The 21,141-nt window shown below is 40.2% G+C and overlaps 1 protein-coding gene across 1 annotated transcript in view; it reads right to left on the minus strand.

Moving 5' to 3' along the window:
* RIMS2 (regulating synaptic membrane exocytosis 2) overlaps window positions 1-21,141 on the minus strand; it is a 1,857,427-nt gene that overhangs the window by 560,542 nt on the left and 1,275,744 nt on the right. The window contains exons 19-20 of the mRNA XM_078686898.1: window positions 20,295-20,411; window positions 11,359-11,424 (exon numbers count right to left, since the gene is read on the minus strand). Coding sequence (XP_078543024.1) covers window positions 11,359-11,424; window positions 20,295-20,411 — 183 coding nt within the window. The remainder of the gene's footprint in view (window positions 1-11,358; window positions 11,425-20,294; window positions 20,412-21,141) is intronic.

Raw genomic sequence — 21,141 nt, forward strand, 5'->3', positions numbered from 1 at the left:
AAGATTTTTTTTCAAACCTGCAATATTCCAACAGATTATTTTTGTTGTTTCTAGAACATCTAGTTTCCCTGTTACCTGCTGTTGTATAATAGACCCATTTGCATCTAAGTGTGGTGTTTGTGCCATTGTGTTAACATAATGCAGTGGCTGTTGAGAATTTTTAACAAGTGCGATCTGCTTTGGTACAACTTCAGGATGCAAACTAGGATATGTATATTCTATGCCACATGACATTACCAAAGCCCCACCATCAAGTCAATCGCAATCAGCTAGACCAGCTAGGGCCTCAAACCTATTTGAGGTACTAACTCCCCAATTATAGGAGGAGGCCCCAAGACCCCAACCATTTGCTGGTACATTCCATCTAGGTACAGGGGTAATAGGATATGCTGGATTCTGATGAGCGCCCAGCCATCCTCCGTTATGGTTGCCATTGCCTATGGGTGCAGGGGTAATAGGATATAATAAATTCTGCTGCACACCAGGCCATCCTCCGTTGTAGTTGCCATTACCTAAGGCCCCACAATTGTTAGCAGATGTGCCCGGCCCTCGTCTGCCCATTAAATTCCAATTTTGCCCTGGAGTGGTGAAACAGGGAATGTTATGTTGATTAACTTGCCATGTGCCAGCCCTATTTTTAGCAGCATAGTTCGTGTCAACCATTTTTGGTCCCCCACCCCATCCATTATTTCTCGCTAACCAAGCTGGCTTCAGGGACTTATGATTGTTGGCTTTTTGCGACTCATTGTAAAAGAATTCTAATGTAAGGGGGATTATAGAACTACTTCTTCTTTGTGGTGGAAGAATATTGGATAGAATATCGGGAAGAGCAGCTGGATTTGAAAGATTTAATATCACACAGTCGCCCTTCCATTTTTTTTTTTTTTTTGCTTATTTCCTATCCATCTAACCCTCCTTGCCATTTTGATTTCGTCAGCCAACCGCTGTTCACCCCCCGTGCTATCCGCATATTATTTGACAGCCAATATAGTGCCTTACTTATTAATGACGGTGTTGACTCGGTTTGACCGGGTGATAGGGTTGGTGTATTAGCTAGAACTAACACCAATGGCAATGCTTCAACTACAAATTGTGTTGAGTCTTCTTAAGAACTAGGGGGCATTGTAACATGTGGTGGATCAATTAGTTGAGCAATTGGGGCTTCTAGTGGCAAATCATTGTTAATGGGGCCAGTTTGCGGCCATTCCGGAAGAGTTGGCCCTGGTGGGGTAACATCTAATGTTAACCCAGATTCGTTATCTTCCTTTGGACAATCGTGGCCCTTGTTAACATTACTTAAGACATTTCCTATCACATCTGCTAATACATTTTGTGTACCTCCCAATTTCTTTATGTCCGCAGAAAGTTTATCAATCTTGCTAATAAGTGGCTTGATAAGTGTCTGGATTTTTATTTCTAACAGCTCTGCTATTCTTGACATTAGGTCCTCATCCGAGGTTTCCCTCGAATTGTTCTCCTCATGGTTCTGGCGAGTGCTTTTTGTCTTTGGTGGTGACATAACCTTATTTTTTCCAGAACGTGCCCCCCCACGTTTGTTTTGTAATCTACGACAGGCTCTAACTGCCCTCGTGGTCTGCTTTGCAGCTGGTTCATCCTCCACTTCTTCTTTTTCTTCAACCACAATGACAGCCTGTGCATCTAAGTCATTGTCCGCATGTGGCTCAGTATCCGCCACATTTGCTGCACTGGTATCGGTACTGACATTTACTGGGGAGTTTATTTCATGAGCATCATTGTTAGAGTCTAATAGCAGAGACTCATTTGTTTGCAAGGAAGTGGGTGGGCTCATGGGAGGGAGAATAGGTGACTGAGACAGTCCCAACGACTGTCTGCGCTCACTGTTTATCTTGTTGACCACTTGAACAAGGTAGTTTTCCATGGTGTTCTTTGGCGTTTCAGATCCCATGTGATTATTTCTTTTGAGCATAATTATACAAAGGGGTGTGATAGACTTGTACCCACAACACAATAAAACGACAAAGTATAACTCTCAAAGTTTAAAAGCAGATGTCTTACTTCAGCGCCTTATACAGGTATCCAGCGGACTCATTTCCTGCTTCGTAGTGGTGTTGTATGTGCTATCAACTTCTCATCGAGGGCCCCCTCCTCTTTCCAAGCTCCAGGGCGATTCGGTGGCAGCTTGTACAGACTATTTGCCGACCCCCGTCTGGTAACTAGGACTTGGGAGGCGGTCAACCAAAGACAATAACACTTCCACTGGCAATGGGCTGGCTGGAACTAATCCCTGATGGTCAATGATGATTTTTAGGGAGGTGGCCTAGCCTGGCCTACTCGTGCCGATGAGGGCCGTAGAGGGCCCGCCCTTTGCCCGGGCTTAGCCCCGGGCGTCCCGCTCGCGTGCCGCGACGCGGGGGTTCGCCCTGCTTTATGGCGCCCTTCAGTGCTGTGTGCGCTGTCTGCGCGCGTCACCCAACGCGCCGCCGCGAGGCCTGCCGGGTGATGTGGTTCCCGGAGCGGCGTCGCGGTTCTCTATGGCGTGGTGACTCTCGGCGGTGGCGGCGTCTGCTGGTGCAAGGCTGGTGCAAGGCGGCGTGGCAAAGTAGGTCTCCTGTGGTCTCCCCCGCTCTGCCGGGGTTCGCCCTGCTTTATGGCGCCCTTCGGTGCTGTGTGCGCTGTCTGCGCACGTCACCCAACGCGCCGCCGCGAGGCCTGCCGGGTGATGTGGTTCCCGGAGCGGCGGCGCGGTTCTCTATGGCGTGGTGACTCTCGGCGGTGGCGGCGTCTGCTGGTGCAAGGCTGGTGCAAGGCGGCGTGGCAAAGTAGGTCTCCTGTGGTCTCCCCCGCTCTGCCGGGGTTCGCCCTGCTTTATGGCGCCCTTCGGTGCTGTGTGCGCTGTCTGCGCGCGTCACCCAATGCGCCACCGCGAGGCCTGCCGGGTGATGTGGTTCCCGGAGCGGCGGCGCGGTTCTCTATGGCGTGGTGACTCTCGGCGGTGGCGGCGTCTGCTGGTGCAAGGCTGGTGCAAGGCGGCGTGGCAAAGTGGGTCTCCTGTGGTCTCCGCATCAATTCTGTCAATTACCAACGCCACTGATAGAGGGATGAACTAATACCCGAAACGCGTTTGGCGCTGTATTTCTGATGTGTCTTCCTGACTGTGTTTTTGCAAGCAAGATGCCGAGTATTGAATAAATGAAGCTGATTCTGTACTTGCTGTGGCCTTTGTCGAAAGTGGGATGCTGTACTGTTGGACATATATATATATGTATATATATATATATATATATATATAAAAATATATATATATATATATGTGTGTATATATTATATACAAGATGTAGTTGTTTAAGAATTAAGGAAACAAAAAAATCAAACTGTACACAATAAGAAAGCCAAGTACAATCTAACAAAGAGACAGAGGGACTTTATTGTTTCCTTAGCTGAGGACAAAGATGTGGTAATCAGTCCCTTGGATAAAGGGGGCAATGTGGTTTTGTGGGGGAAGAGTCTATACATGAATGAGGCATTACAACAGCCCAATAATGATAATTATTACTGCAGAAGCAGTACGATGGAATACAACAACAGTGTCGTTAGCACATGGGACAAGCTGATATTTTGGCGGGAGGATGGGCTCCTCGCCTGGCCGGAATTTTGCTATCTAAAAAAAGACTACCCCAAATTAGCTATTTTTTATCTTCTACCGAAGACCTATAGTGTCATCCATAGGTAATGTCAATGAGAATATGTCAAAATATATAGATCATTTTCTCAAAGACTACGTATCAGCATTACCATCCTACGTCAGGGATACAAAAGATTTCCTTGCAAAAGTGAATGAGATACAATGGATCGATGGGAGCCTTTTAATAACACTTGATGTAAGCTCCCTATATACTATAATTGAACATGATCAGGGAATCCAAGCGTGTGCATACTATCTTAATTCACGGGAGTGGTGTTATCTACAACATTCTGGTATGATCTTAGAGATGCTAAAAATATGTCTTACTAATAACATTTTTATGTTTGATGGAGATCTATATAGACAAGTGCGGGGGACCGCAATGGGTTCTTCTTTTGCACCAAGTCTGGCTAATCTTTTCTTGGGAAAATGGGAGGAGGAGATAAGAAACAATGGTAACCTTAGTCCGGACTTTGAACATGTCGGGGAATGGCTAAGGTACATCGACGACCTTTTCATTACATGGAATGGATCAAGGCAGGAGGCTATTCATTTTATAGAAAAACTAAATGGAAATGAATATAACATCCACCTTACCTCCACCATTAATACAACCCAAGTAGAATTTTTGGACACTGTTGTTATGATACAGGATGGAAGACTGGAGACTCGTCTCCACAGAAAGGATACAGCAGGGAACAGTCTTCTACATGCCCTCAGTGCTCACCCGGATGTGTTGAAATGGAGTATTCCATATGGGGAGTTACTGAGGGCAAAAAGAAACTGCAGTACTGAAGAGCTTATTGCAGCTGAACAAGAGGTGATGCTCGAAAGATTCAGGGAGAGGGGGTACCCGGAGTGGGTTCTGAAAAGAGCAACCAGTAAAATTGCGGACATATCTCGCAGTACAATACTGGAAGAAAAAGATAAGGAGAATACAAAAACTGAAGTAACAAGAATCATTACTACGTTTAATCATAAGTCTGCAAAAGTACATCGTATCCTCAAGAAAAACTGGGGAATCCTACAAACTGATATGGTCATAGGACAGGAGATTGGAACTAAACCTTCTGTAACTTACCATAGAGGAAAGAGCCTCCAAGATTTGTTGGTTAGAGGAGACATTTCGGATAGTAAGAGTACAAATGTACATAATCTGAAAGGTTTCTACCCCTGTGGCCACTGCAGAGCATGTAAATCTAGCAAAATGGTAAAAGAATTCACAGTACCAGGACACAACAGAAATAAAAGTATCAATCAATTTCTTTCTTGCAGTACAACCTTTGCACTATACATCCTGGAATGTCCTTGCAAAATGAGATATGTGGGCAGCACTAAGTGCATGGTTAAAAAACGTGTACAGGAACATCTTAGAGCCATCACAAATCACGACCCACATTATCCCATTGCAAGACATTTCCAGGATGACCATAACTCAGATAACTCCTTGTTAAGTTTCTTTGCAATAGAACATATCCCTGTCAATAAGCGAGGAGGCAATAGGGAGGTGACCCTCAGAAAGAGAGAATCTAAATGGATCATTGATTTAGAGACGAAGTTCCCGGGAGGACATAACCTCGACGAGGAACTAGCAACTCACCTATATACAGACTAAGTTGAGAAGCAGTATTGATCCTTAGAAAAACATCTGACTGTCATCAATTCATTGAGATGCTCTGTTATGTAAACTGAATAGAGTTGAAGTTAATTTGAATTTTGTGTAGATTTGGCTGAAAAAGATTTTAAATTATATGTTTTTAATGACACTTTTTTATGATTTGTTTTGTTTTGCAGGAGTTAAGAAAGAGACTCGTCAATATCAGGGCGGTCACCATACATCCTCCTCCTGCATCAGTTATATAATTGGTGGTTTTTCTTATGACAAGAGCACTTTTGTATTCATATGAATATATGCACTTCAGGTGAATATCCACAGTATACTGGAATGATTTGACAGAATGGAGTAATTTTGTAAATCTATCTCCGTATCCTAGATGAAAATCATAATTGTGACACAAGAGACATTATTCTGGCACTAGTCCTAAAGTAGTGAAAATTTAAATTCATAATTGGCTGATTAAGTTGTGATAATAATGAGTTGAGGTCAGGCACTAGTCCGACAAAAATTATATTGAAACCGTTTGGCACCAGTCTGAGGGTATAGAATGTCTTGCAACAGAGTCAATAAAGTTATCATCGCAGAAGGTTGATGTTAGGCACTAGTCCGTAACATTGTATATATCTGTATATGCAGATGGTTAGAAATGCACAGCCATCAAATAGGATGATCATAACAGCTATGCAGAAAAGACCGCGATGAATTTTATGATCAAAAAACACAATAATGTTTAAATGGCTTTTTTCTCTTTTTGGATCGTTTTTCCGTTTAGAATGAATTGATTGCAATGATTTTTCGTGATAACAGATTAAGAATTATTGACTCGTATCATGTACATAAGAATGAATGAAATTTAGAATGGATGTATACCACTACAAAATGGCGCATAAAAAGATGCAGATAACAGTAGGAGGAGATTGTGGTAGAACTAATCTAACCCCTTTTCTGTTTTTACTGTGGAAATAAAAAAATTGTATTTAGGCACGGTGTGTTGTACTGCAGAGTATTGTGTGATCAAGACACTACGGTGTCGAAACGCGTAGCAGTGTTGCGGTAATAAAGAATTTTGGTTAATTCTGACTTGGCCTCCGCGTGTGCAATTTCCACACCTAAGTATACAGAAGCTAATTTATGTTGAGGTGTCCATGGCAAAGGACTCCCACTCACAGAGGGAAACAAATGGGACTTAGAAGAACCACTCACTGTAAAGGAAATTCTAGAAGACTTTCAATCATTCCCAGTAGGGAAAACAACCAGCTCACCAGGTTCTACTGGCTAGTGGGCCTTAAGGACAGACTGACACTTTATGCTGATGACATCCTGGTCTACATTAGCAATTTGGAAACTTCCCTGCCTTGGCTGATTTCCATGCTTTAAACATATGCACACAAATCAGGACTGATGATAAATTGGTCCACATTTACCTTCATCCCACTGATAGGTGAACAAGATGATATTAAGGCCACTACTCCCCTGCATTGGGAGTCTCATCATTTCAAATACCTAGGGATGCACATAGCACTCTCTATGTGGGACCTTAATGTTAGACCCTTAGTAGCTAAAGCACAGAGATATCTACAGCTTTCTATTTGAAAAGTGCAAATGGCATGCATCGCAACTGGCCCCACCATTGCTTGACATGTATAATGAGGCCCTAAAGACAGGAGAACACCCCTCCTGACCTTCGTGGGGGCACTATTACAGTGATAATACGAAACCACTAGATAAATGTGACTTGTATAGGCCTGCTCTATACTTAACATGGAGACCAACATTTTTAAAAAGGTGTTTGTGAACAGGTTGGGGAAAATTATTATGACCCTGGTTAACCCTGACCAAATTACTTCATGCGTGGATGTAGTACTTGCCACTGCATTCACCGTTTGAATTACATCCTAACACTTTCCGATACAGTGACCGAACGCAGAGCCATGTTCTCTCATACAATTTGAAAAGGACTATGACTCCGTTCGTTGAAAGTTTGTGTTGCCTATGAATTTCTGCCCTCTTTTTGGCAGATATTTATCTTGATACTTTACTAGAAACCATGGGACAGAGACAGGGTAAATGGAGAGAAATCCCCTATTGGTAATATCGAACAAGGCACCAGACAGGAATTTCACTTATCACTTCTAGTCTTTGTCCTGGTCTTTGAAACACTGGCAGTTTGGCTCAGGAGAGGCGCCAAGCTCACCAGGTTCTACTGGCTAGTGGGCCTGAAGGACAGACTGTCACTTTATGCTGATGACATCCTGGTCTACATTCGCAATCTGGAAACTTCCCTGCCTTGGCTGATTTCCATGCTTTAAATATATGCACACACATCAGGACTGATGATAAATTGGTCCACATTTACCTTCATCCCACTGATAAGTGAACAAGATGATATTAAGGCCACTACTCCCCTGCATTGGGAGTATCATAATTTCAAATACCTAGGAATGCACATAGCATTCTCTATGTGGGACCTTAATGTTAGACCCTTAGTAGCTAAAGCACAGAGATATGTACGTCTGGGAGAGCCTCTCACTAACCATAGTGGGCAGGGGAGTCCTGTTGAAGATGATTTCCCTTCCAAGACCACTTTACACACTGCAGAACTACCTTCACAGTAAACCGCCCATCTTTATCAATACTTTTCAAGCGTCTATCGAAAAATTCTTATGGGCAGGGGACAACTGTGCATGTCATACCAGAAATTAGTTCTGTCACTGTACGAGGACTTAGGAATAGCAGACGTCTGCCTCTATTATTGGTACAGACAAAAAAATTGGGCAACCCAATAAACCCTTAGAGGTTTGGGTAAAACTAGATCAAGATACGGTAAACATGCCTCCAAGGGATTTAGTTATAGAAAATCTTATTGATTCAAAGAGCTATATCAATAAAGCCCTACGTAGTGACTTAAAGCAAACAGATTGGCAAAATCTCTAATATTAATTCAAAGCAAAAAATGGGTGTATACTTTAAAAATACAAATGTACGTAGAAAAGTCAGTTTATAAAGAAGGGTACAAAATGCAAATCACATAAATACAAAAGTGGCTGAGATAGATTGTTTACACATCAGCTAATTTCTCATAAACACTTTTGTTGTAACCCATTTTAAATATTTTCCTGTGAGGAGAACCTCATTGAATAAACAATGAACGTTTCCAAAAGTTTTATCTTTATGCATGAAAATGGGCTGAATAGTCGACATTACATGCTTTCATCTGTAAGACCATCTTCAGGACAAAATGTTCATATGTTGACTGTAGACCTCAATGTCAAACGAATAATCCAATACATTGTATGTGTCAAACAAGTACTAACTATGGAAAAAGAGATATACAACTGTGAAAAAAGAAAAATTAAAAGAGAAAAATATGTCTATAGAATAAAACCAGGGTAAACAGAAGTGCAATTAAAGAGATACAAGGGTAATGTGCTGTAGGACAGTTTATTGCTCTGGACATTGGACTGAAAAAAGAACATACACCGACTTAATGCAGAAGTGGAAAAAAGATGTGAACCAGTGCTACTGTTTAGACTGGATGTGAAACTAAAATAACTATAAATAAATAAATAAATATTTGGTTCATTATGCAAATCAAAACCAACAAATGAATTCAATCTGTAGTATTTCTCAGAAATGGAGCAAGAATGGCCTCCGGAGTCTGTGACAACAAACCAGATGAATACGTAGTGAATGACGGTACCTCAAAAACATGATCTTTAAAGAGGAGCCTATATCAAACTTATAACCACTAGAGAAGATAGGCTTATTGACCAACAGCACAATGTCTCTTCTAGTGGTTGTAGAGACACACAATGCACATCTGTACTTAGCAACCCACTGACCTTATTGATACTTAGGCAAGTGACCCACGCCCTAAAGAAGACTAGGATAGAAAATAGTTGATGTTTGCTGTCGTTAAAAACTCACAGGTGATTTAAACTAAGGCTCCCTAATTTAAGTGAAATAAAAATCTCCACTTACTATGGATGATTTATGCTGACAAGAAAATCGTTTGTGATGAAAAGTTCCATAATAGAACTACTCAGCTTAAAACCAAAGACATAAATCAGAGACAATCCATTACATGGAAACACAGTGGCCTTGGGGGCATTTTTGCTTTTCTAGAACAGCCAAATGTTACCAATTAATGGTGGGCTCAACACTAATCGGGAAGACCCCCGCAACAGCACTAGAGCTGCGGGCCCTCAAGCAATATGGAACGCTAGACTTGCTCGCCAACCCCTGCATCCACAGAGCCCTCCCCAAGCAACCAAAGCATCTGGTATGTGTTGGCACCAAGCACTACAATGGATTAAGTGGCAAGGTGTGCTGACAGCTGAAACTCCACTAAGAGAGGAACCTAGCTGAAACACACAGTAAAACTGTAGGGGTTCAAATCATGGGACGCCATAGGGTTATCCAAGCTCAAGGATGTCTGGGAGGGTAGTTCTATATGCTCATTTCAACACCTAGCTGACACAAACAAGATGAATAAATCACAGTTTTATCAATAATTGCAGCTTCCCAACGTGCTGAAGGTTTTTCACACCCCACGGCAAACTCTTCAGAGTCACAATCCCCTACAGGCCACATAAAAGAATCCTGACTGGGGAACAAACTGATCCCCACCCTATAACATACACTAGCAAACAATACACAATCCTGTGGGGTGCTATGGAACCGCTGGGAAATAGATGAAGGCACACTTGAAGACGAAGACTGCCTCAAGGCAAAAATGTCCCTTAGGGTGTTGGCAATCTCCATGAGATTATGATGAATCAAACTTACATATCTTTACCGGATATACTATAGCCCCACTAGATTGCAAAGAATGAATAATGATTTGGATCCACAATGCCTGAGATGTAAAACAACTCTGGGAACCTTTTTCTGTGCAATCTGGGAATGCCTGATCACACAACATTGTTGGCACAATATTTACAACACCGTCACAGAGGTAGTGAGCAGCTCCGTGCAACCCGAACCCAAAACTAGTTTTGTTGGAACAGTTGGACAAATTTGGAGGTAAGACAACACACGGCTCCTCGTGGCAATGGGTCTTCTCATTGCTAAGAGGGACATGGCATCCCACTTGAGATTAGGATCTCCACTACTGATAACTGAATGTGCATGAGTGATGAATTACTGTGCCATAGCGTAATAAGCTGTGCATACATCACAGAGCTGACCGGAAAAACACTATAAGATCTGGGGGAAATTGATGGCCTATTCCAAGACTTTTGAAGTACATGATTAACTTTTATGTAGCAGCAATAAAACAAGGAAATTTCCCAAAAGGGGCATTCAGTAAATGTCACTCAGTATTGTTACTCTTACATGTTAACTGTACTATGTATGTTAAAAAATTATAAACAAAGTTGATGAAAAAAGTGAGTATGAAAACACAAAGAATTGAATAACGTAAAAGACGTCCACCGGCAAGCTTCAACTATGAACCTTTTAAAAGAGATAATAAGGGCAAACATGGGCATACCTTAGAAGTGAAGATGGGCAAGAACTTTTCAAAGACACATATGTAAATGTTATATGGGTTGCTCTAGTACATATGGCATTTGAAGATTTAAATGTTAAATAAGACACACAACGAGAATCAATAGAAAATACAGTATACTGTAGATCTGTGTACCAATCTCATAGAAAAGAGGAGGCAAAAATCCCATCAAAGTTTAAAATGGTCTATATAAAAAGAAAACTTTAGTAAAGATGGGGTCACAGTTAAGTTCCCAATGTTCTGGATGCTTGGAACACACAAGAGACCCAACCACATTTATTGGCCATTTTAGTATTATCACATTTATTATTGTTGCTTTCTTACAACAATGAAGTACAGAATAGTAACACCATCCACATAAAAACAAAGATTACAATAGTGATAACTGGGTAAGCAGCATTGCAGAGATAATGCAATTCATGTAGACTATAGCTATGAGAAACTAAGTAAAATTAGCAAGTGAAATGGAAATGCTCTATGCTGATGTGCAAAGATTCACATGCATTTCACCACAATCCACACACACACACACACACACACAGACACACACCCTAATGCATATACCTTGAATTCCTCGAGTGTTGACCAATGGAGTGACTGATTCTGGAACGAGGAAGCGTGAGAAAATGGCTGCAGCCATGGCAGAAATAAGAACAATACAAAGATGAGAATGAAATGAAATACACAGGCACATGTGTGAATATGAAAAATAGACATTTCTGAGAACAAAATACTTATTTTTATATTATTTAGTCTCATTAATAAAACTCCACATGCTGTCATGGTAATTAAGATGTAGCTATACAGAATGCATAGTTGTGGCTAGAAAGATGTCGGCTGTCTATTTATTACATACTTATACTAATCCTCTGATGACTATATGCTTGGTTTCATTAAAGCTCCAAACCCGTCCATTTTTCGTAAAAATCCAAACATAATAAAGAATAGAAAGCTAAACTACAGCCCAATTTTACGTAAACTTTTACAGCTCTGCATCTTTGTCGTTGGAAAATATAAATGTTGCAGAGCCTTCATTCTGTTTTGAGTACTGAGTGGGAAGTGAAACTCACAAAGCCACTACCAAACAGTTCAAATGTGGGTGACTCATTTTTAGTGGAAATAAATTTAGACAATAAGGAGATTACATTGAAATATTCTGAATACTAGAACATTTAATAATTCGAGTAAAACATTTTATGCTATTACGTCACTATGTTTTATAGGAACTGAACAACTTCACCTTGAATTGTCTTTAACAATCCTTTGTAAGGAGACGAACCCTTGAATGAAAATTAATGCAGACAACAGTAAACTTGGATTTGCTTCATAATGGAGCTGTACATATAGTCCTGAAATTCGGGCAACATAGTAAAGAACGTGTTACTACATTCATGTTTTCTCATGTTCCTCATTAAGAGATATACCCTGGAATCAGAAGACATCGGCATGTCATGTAAATGGGAAACACCACAGTGAGGTATGATTCAAAAGCGAAGAGGTGAAAGCGGACATGGTGTACATTAACCAATGTGATGCAATATTCTGTGCTTCGGTAGTCTGTACCCTCTTAAACCCACAGTCTGTAAATCATTTGAAAGCTGAGTAGTAACGTTTTGTCAATAGCAAATCAACTCAGGATTCAACATGTGAGGAGAAAATTGTGAGGCGTTAAGTACTAATGAAAGAATCTGTTCCAGCACATGTGCTCCATTGGTAACCCACTTTAAGAACAGGGAGACTTGGGTTATAATGCTGGCTTCTCCATTAGAGCAAATTATCCTGGTGAAACAACTTTCTGCCCTGTATCTCCTCTGTTCCATTGAGTTCAAAGGTGGGCAGCCATTGGAAGGAAGGCTACCAAGTATCGATCATTACATTTAAAAAGCACACACATCACAGGCACCAAAGACAACTATAGAAGTGAAGAGAAAAGTAAAGTTGTTTTAAATTGTATGCTCACAGCTGATATTGTAATACACAGGAATGAAGTCATACCCTCGAAGTAGTACTGCTACAATAAACTAAGAGGGATTAATGGAGCTCATCGTGTGCATGACAGATTACAACCAATGGGAAGCCAAATATAGTCGCTGTATAAAAAATACTAAGTGTATATTATCTGACGTGTGGTCTAAAACTGCAATCTTAGGTTTGCAGTAAAACAAAACACTTGTCTTCCTGCACCGTGGCTTTTTATAAGGTCACCAAAAACTATTCATAGCATCTTATACGAAGGGAAGGCACTGGCCTCAGCGGTCTATGGTTCAGAACTGTGGGTATTCGAGAATACCACTGACTTGGTTAGAGCTGAGAATAAGTTCTTGAGAGATTTAGTTTCCCTCCCAGTTTCAACCCCCTTAAAGCCCCTTCTCTATGACATGGGTAGACGCTCAATCAAAGAAATAGTTCGCCTTCGCCCATTACTGTTTTGGGTGCGCCTGAGAAGGACACCCGAACTGGCAAACTATGCAGCAGTGCTTGATGAACTTATCAATCTGAACAGCTGCAAGAAGATCGTGTGGCTGAGCAAATTGAGACAGTTGGTCATAAACCTGGGGATGGGCGAATCTTGGACGACCCAATCCCCCCCACCCAAACAAATTGTCAAGAAAATGTATTGGGAGTGGGTGCAGGCTGAGGAATTACACGGTTCCAAGTGGGAGACTCTAACTGATCAATTTCTTGAGCATAAGGCTGTCAGGAAGCTCGAACATTTCTTAGATTTTATCCAAAATCCTAGAGATAGAGCGCTCTTTTTAAAGTTGAGGTACGGGACACTACCACTAAATGTATTTACTGAGAGTTGGAAAATGTCACGGTACCATCAAGCTACCTGTCCATGTTGTCTATGCCCTAGAGAGTCCTTACCGCATTTCTTGTTTGCCTGCAAAGCTTATAAGGGGGCTAGAAGAAGACGGCTGAAACCGTTATGTAAAGAGTTGGGTTTCAGACAACATAGTATGGCCTTACGCATCCTCACAACAGATATAACATCTCTGACCATTGTATGTGGGGTTGCAAAGTACCTGGGAAAAGCCTGGCAGATACGTACAAAGCTGATAAAGAATAATTCGATTGAGACAATTGTAGTCCAATCAGATTAATTGTACTTGATCATATTCCCATAGCACTTTAGCCCCTTTGGGTTTTTTAATTGTATATAAGCCTTTTTTATTGTATTTATGGGCTGTAATTTGGATATATGAATTTTGTGGTTTGTTTTTATGTTTGAAAATGTACCTACTTTTATGATAAATCTTTTTATTGAATAAAGTACTACTACTACTACTCTTATTGATACACTATTTACACAATGCCCGATATGAAGCCTCTATGTGCAAAATATCTGCATTCCGCAACACATTTGACTACAGAACAATTGGTCCATGTGCATCTAGCAGGCGAAAAACATACGTACAGATTAGAATATTGTGACCACCAAATCATTTTATGTTCAATTATCACTCAAATCAATTGAATGGATCTAACATTAAAATAAACACACAAATACAACCTGTACATAATATTTAACATTTTAACCGTGTTTTATGTGTGTGTTACCAAAGCTAAGTGACTATAATACATTCCCACAATTATGGTAAATTATGTGAATGAAATCGTACAGCAACAAAGTCTTATAAGGAGCACAACAACCCTTACAACTTTTTAAGTGTTTTGTTACCAGTCATTGGTCATTAAGTGTAAAGCATTTTGGATCATCTCGACTGATTTATGGACCAACACATACCGTGCAGGATTGATTAAAATAGATCCAAAAGTTCTCAGACCCACAGAGGACATTTGTATCATCTGCAGGTTACTTGTGCTGGACCAACACACTTTATCAAATCTTGAACCACTCATTAAGGGATTTTAAGTCAATAGAGAAAGATGCCAGGGAGGAGCTCTGTGCAATATATCAGAACTGTGTCCTGTAATATTGTGCAAAATATTACTTTCCCTTCGAATTGGGCTCTACGAAACCGAACAAAAAAGTAATATTAGCAGAAATTAAACACGAGATGCACTTCGGAAATGTTAGGAATTTAAATTAAGTAATCATTACTCAAAAACAAATAAAAATCGGACTTTTCTCAGAGAGGCGTTTATTAGAACAAGGAATATAGCTAAGGCATTGAAGTATTTGATTAACCACTGGAGAGAAGCCAGAAGTTTAATGAGAGGAAAGAAATCCCAAACAATAATATTGATAATGGTGGAAAGGGTGATACTTAAGGAAGCTATTTGAAAGGACAAGGCGGTAATTGAATTTAATAGAAGTTAGAAATATTAAAATATAAACTATGTATCAACTTTCAGCACATTGTATCTACATACTTACATATTTAAACATCCTATCATGTACATGGGTGAAATTCAAATTACGCCAGTATAATTTGAATAATTTTGTAAATTTGTGTTATGCTTGTAATGCAACATTCCCAAAATGACACCATTACATCACTTTGGGAAATAACGCACATCATTCATGCAAACAAATTACTGCAAACACACAGGAACAACAGAACACGAGCAACTGTTATTTTTAGTGCTCTGAAGAAACCAGACACATATCTGTGTCACATATTATCAGGAAGCAATGGAACAGGTTGAAAAAGACATCAACTAGAGCAGATGAGATCAGAAATTATTGAAGAATAACGTGCCCTTAGCAAGAAAGAATGTGGGAGGGTATTTGAAGAATCTGGGAAACTGTGTGTCTATTAGGAAGAATGTCACTAAAAGTAAGTCACTTGTTCCAAAGGATACTCACATGAGGAAGCTGAAACCCAATCTAAAGGAAATAATATTTAGAGAATATCTGGATGGCAAATCATTTAAAGTGGCTTTTCAGTTAGTTGAATATGCTCCTAAACCATTAGGGGCTCCTTCTAAGATTTTTGAAGATCTGTATTAAAAAAGTACTGCTAGTGAGTGATCTTTACTCTTTTCAGGCCAGAAACCTTATCAACTATTAGTTATATATCAAAAGCCATGGGTTTCTGTAAGTAGTAGTTGTGGTCTAACCTGTGGTCCAACCTATCCATGTGTTCCTCTGACCTGGAGGGATGAGCATATGAACATAAAGCTGAAGCAAGATCTTTTTAGAAAAATGGAAGTAAAAAATTATCATAGGACTACCCTGACAGAGTCGAATGAGGATAAGGCGAAGATAAATAAAAAAGCCCACAACTAATCCACCATCCTGGTTGGATGAGGTAGACAGACGGTCTTTATCTTAAGATTTAGCAAGGGACAAGCATGCATATTGTCAAATGAAGAACCCAATAGGGACATTGGAGCTAAATCCACATCCCACAGTGGCACCAAAAATGGTGGAGAATTCTAAAGATTCCTTAAACCTCTATCAAATGTAGACAGGGTAGGTAATCATAAAAGGCAAACATGATGTAGTAAGCAGATGAAAGCAAGAATTGCAGATGACCAAGAGTGATTTGCATAAGGCTGATGTCTGTTGAGAGTGTCAAAAATAGTGGAATGCAGTCCGAGTAATTACCAGTGGTTGAGATTCATTTTTTTTGTTTTTCAACAGGGTATCATGACCCTTCTGGATGAAGTTATCAAAAGTGGTTAAAGGGTGACTGAGTTTGAGAAGGTGGAGGAGAAAGAGACGTGATCCATCTGAGGGTGGCTTAAACCAATCCTTTGACCCTGCATGCATGAAAAGATCTGTTCTGGAAAAGAAATTCAGGCACAGGCAGTGCCTATGGTTTATTTAAAGAGCTCAAGCAAGTGGCCAATCGTTTCTCCAAGAAGGGGCATGCTCAATAAAAGGGCATGGCGGTCAATATTGATTTTATGTCTCCTAAAACCCAATCGAATGCTTCCATGCATAGCTCCACACAAAGCCTCATTGATTTTGCTGTTTGTGCAAGGTACCTAATCTGGTAGGCATAGCCTGCTTTGCTGTTTCATTCCTATTCTTTGAATGTTGAGTAAATGGCCAACGATGATGCTCTGGCAACAACAAAGTAGCTAATTTTTACCTTTTTAGGGAAGCTAATAAAAAAGTAATGCCTGAAGGGGCGATCTTCAACTTCAATGTAGACTGGGGTCTTCCCACTTAGCATATATTAAGTCAAGAGGAAAATAATTACATGGCAGCCATGGCTCCAGGTCCTGCAGTCTGGTTGAGAGAATATCTAGCAACGGATTAAATTTGGCTTGAGAAGTGTGCAGAGGGCAATTCCAAATAAACACATTTCAGGCTAGTCATGGCATAGGAAGTGTTGTCTGAAAACTGACCTTCCATCATAGGAAAATTCCTTTCAGGAGAACTGACATGCCCATTTGAGTTTTGGATGTTTAGTAGGAGACCAATCTTTGATTACTCTGTGGGTGAGAAACTGTCGTCCCCACTTTTATCAACCTCATGCCAAGATGTGTTTTTTCATAAAGAACAAGAGCCCCTCAGTTAAATCCTGGTGGATTACTAACTTCTAAACAGAGCTAATCTCCTCTTGACTTAAATAATATGTAGTCATATTAGGAGTGAGCTGAACCCAGACCTGGTGCTGACATCAGCCCTCAAGCCTCAAAGCCAAAACAGTAATCCTCTTGCATCAGTGGTGTACCGCAAACTATTCCCCCTGCAGAATGTGAGGAGGAGCCCTTCATCCGCTCTTATCTCACAGATATTCATTGACCTTGAACTGAATGGGTTTTGTCACAACGGTTGAGTGATCACTGAAGGGTCAGAAGCCCCTTTGCACCGCAAAGACTGCAGAGGCCTGTGTTATGCCCATGTCTTGCATGACAGAGTAGTGAGTGCAAACAAAAAAGAGCCAAATGACAACAATGAAGTAGGAGTGCAGGACTAAAGCCGGGCAGATCTGTTGTCTCTACTACTAGCATCATTACAGAGCCTGCTATTCCGAGGAGACTAAATTTACAGTAGTGGCTGCAGAGGATTCCAAAGGTGTTAGGGTTTTGACTGAAGATATCCAACACGGTCAACAATGTTAATTTGCTCAAGGGAGTACGGAGCAAGAAGAAATTGTAAGTAATGAGGAACCAGCTTCTCCATAATAATACATCCACTAAAGAAGATGAAAAAAGGGCCCCTCTCCTGGCTCTGCTATAGAGTGGGGCAAAGGATTATTTTTATTATGGTGAAGCCATTTCAATGAGGGTACCTCCGAGAAGTTTTTTTCTAGGGCAATGAGAATATTGTTTCAACTTTGATGTTGGCTTCTCATGTGAAGCCATGTGTCACTTGTCCTCTCTCTTTCAAAGTATATGGTCACATGATGACATAGGTATGCTACTTGCCTTATTTATTATCATTCAGGTGTATGAGTGAGATTTAATACACACCACAGCTCTCATTATGAGTGGGCTGGGAAATGGACTAGTTAATCCCCCTACAGTTACTGATAACAGGGCTACTGGAAACTCTGGAGAAGGAATAATCCAACCCAGTATGAGTTGAACTATGAAGGTTCACAATGAAATGAGGAATTACCAGGGGTATCGGTAGTTAGGGGTAACCCCCATTTTGGACCTGACTTTTACACAGAGATTTTGTCAGAAGAAAGAGAGCAAAATCTGTGGTGAAGTACAAACATTTTATTTACATTTTTGTCAAAGGACAGTTTTCTAGGCCTTATGCAAGCACACCTTAAGTAACTAAAAAACTTGTATTGTCCATTTGTGACCACGTTCAGTTTCTCTTAAGCAGCATGGATACAAGTATACATGACAACAATGTTAATATTTCCTTGTTAGTCTCACACATTAAAGGGAAATAAACAAATCCTAGTGTGTGAAGTAACTACAATGCCTTTTAACAGTGCCCAGAGACAATTTCTTTTAGTACATCCTAGAAAAGTATGTCAGTATCATACTAGTATCTGACTACTTTTAACAATCCTTTGAGAAGGTTTATCAAGACTTAGACCTTGAATTTGCTTGCAAATCATTCACAATATCCTAGAAGATATTCTGTATCAAAGCATGTGTGTTTCTGTTTATATGTAAATTATAAAGTGTTATGGAAAACGTGTACATAATCAGTCATTAACCTTGGTCTACAAGTCCTCATGCCAGTTTTCAAGGTCTCGGAGATTTCATTTTTAATGTCAATCTCATCTATGGAATGCAAGTGCCATAGTCAGACATAGGTTATTGTAGCATTACAATACTTATGCTATTCCTCATCTTTTGATCCCTGATAGTGTCTCTTATAACTGTTACTTCATTAAAATATTTTTACTAAAGAAAAAAATCACAGGAAAAATATCCAATGCTTTTTTCCAACACTAAAAGAAAAAACTACCAGAGACTGAAATATAAAAGAGATCCCCCTTGTGCAAGAAGTGGACTTACTCCAACTTCCTGACTTGCCAACCAACCTAATATAAGCAAGGAACATTACCCATGCCCCGGTCTGGGTCCCATTCTCACTACACCACTGGAGCCAAGCTACACTCGACTTAAGAGCCCCAATCAGGGCGAAATCTGTCTTGGGCTGCTTGTGGTCCTTTTAAGGAAGGACCTGGCCTGCCAATTTGGGCTGGACTGTTCCTACAGGAGCAAGGCCAAGTCTGATTTGCATGTGGCTGGGCCCAAACTAAGATGGGCAAAAGAATGATGAATTGGAATGCTACCCCAAGCGATTGCCAGTGGACACACCTAATGCAAGCCTTCCTTCTATCACCTTTAGCTTGTTCGAAATACAGGGAAAATAACACAAAGCAATTTATAAGGGACATTGTACGTGTTTATATACTGTCCAGCAAAACATTTTCAGTCATCCAAATTTATTGCTAAAAAAGGCTGGAGTAGAGTTTCATTTCAGTAACTAGCCCTACCATGGTCAAAGAACATTTCTTGTCTGATCATATCATTACATTAATCAGTGAACACTTGGCTTTTCATGAAGTACAAGAATGACATTAATCATACATTGATGTTGCTATTTTTGTTTTTTTACACATCTTGCACACAAACATGTTTGATATTTATTACAGGCTAACAGATGAATAGCTGGAATATGGTCTGTAACTGAGGGGAACTCCTAGTTAATAGGATTCGCTAAACCACTTCAATAAATAACATATAGAATACACCAAACGAAAATATTAGTAAACCTGTTCACACCTTTTCTGATATTTTGACCCCCCTAAGTAGCTTTTGAACTTAGGGCTTGATTTAAAGTTCAATAGACTGGTTACTCCACCACAAACGGGACAGATATCCCATCCGCAGTAATACAAGTGCCATTGGATAAAATGCACTTGTAATACATCACATTTGAGACAGAGTAATCCATCCATTAAACTCTACATCAAGCCCATAGACTATTCACAGGAGAAAGTATTTCAAGTGTAATTTACCACAACCATTGTGTCCAAGGTAGGTTTGGTATGCACAATGGTGTGAAAATGTTTTGTCACATGCAAAGTGACAATCTAAACACCATGAAAGCTTATTCCGCATAGCTTCCTGTCTTTCATAATGTTTCCTAATTAAATTACCTCTCTCTCTCCGGAGAGTAGTGGTCGTCTACTACCCGATGCCTGTCCACTCGGCCCATGGTATTGTAATGTGTAGGAGCAGACCGCGTCCCTCGAGTTCCCTGTTCCACATTCCTACTGAAGAAAGAAAAGCCAAGCCACCAAGTCAGTGGAAACATTCTGAGTCAAGTGCATACACCAAACTAAAAAGGTAATAACTACAGCAGCATAACTCAATCCTTTGTACATTAGAGTTACTGTCACAAACAGAATTATAAACACTGATAATATCCAATGCTTATCTCTACCTTCAGCGGCTGAAGCCATACTTTCTGGAAAATGTATCTGCTTGTTAGCCATCATCAAAGCAAATCAACCTTCAATAAATTTTTTGTTGTTTTCATCTCTACACACTACGGGTTATACATTGACAGTGTGGACCACTAAGCAGCTCCACACAATAGACTTTTGATCAACTGTTTGTTGATCTAGATGACCCTCATAGATTGGAAGTCTTAAGAATGTCCCCAGTTGAATGCCATCAAGTACGACAGTATTCAATATGTTCCTCATGGGGCTCAACGTCCTGTCCTAGACTATCTAACATGTTAGCAATGAAGGGAAATCTAGCTTTGGAAGTAAAAAAACCAAACCTTTGACCCTTTTACATTTATTACATACTCTATAAAGCTATTATGTTTCTTGAATATTGACGAATACAAGAGCAAATTCATATCCAAACTCAGTTAAATATGTTTGATAACCCTCTCCATTACAGGAATGTTAACGAGTCGGTCAACCAAGACTACATTGTTTAATGATATTTCTATAGTGCAGACCTAGCCCTTTTGGTGATGAAGACTCACAT

Source organism: Lissotriton helveticus, chromosome 4_1 (genome assembly GCF_964261635.1).
Source record: "Lissotriton helveticus chromosome 4_1, aLisHel1.1, whole genome shotgun sequence".
Taxonomy (NCBI): domain Eukaryota; kingdom Metazoa; phylum Chordata; class Amphibia; order Caudata; family Salamandridae; genus Lissotriton; species Lissotriton helveticus.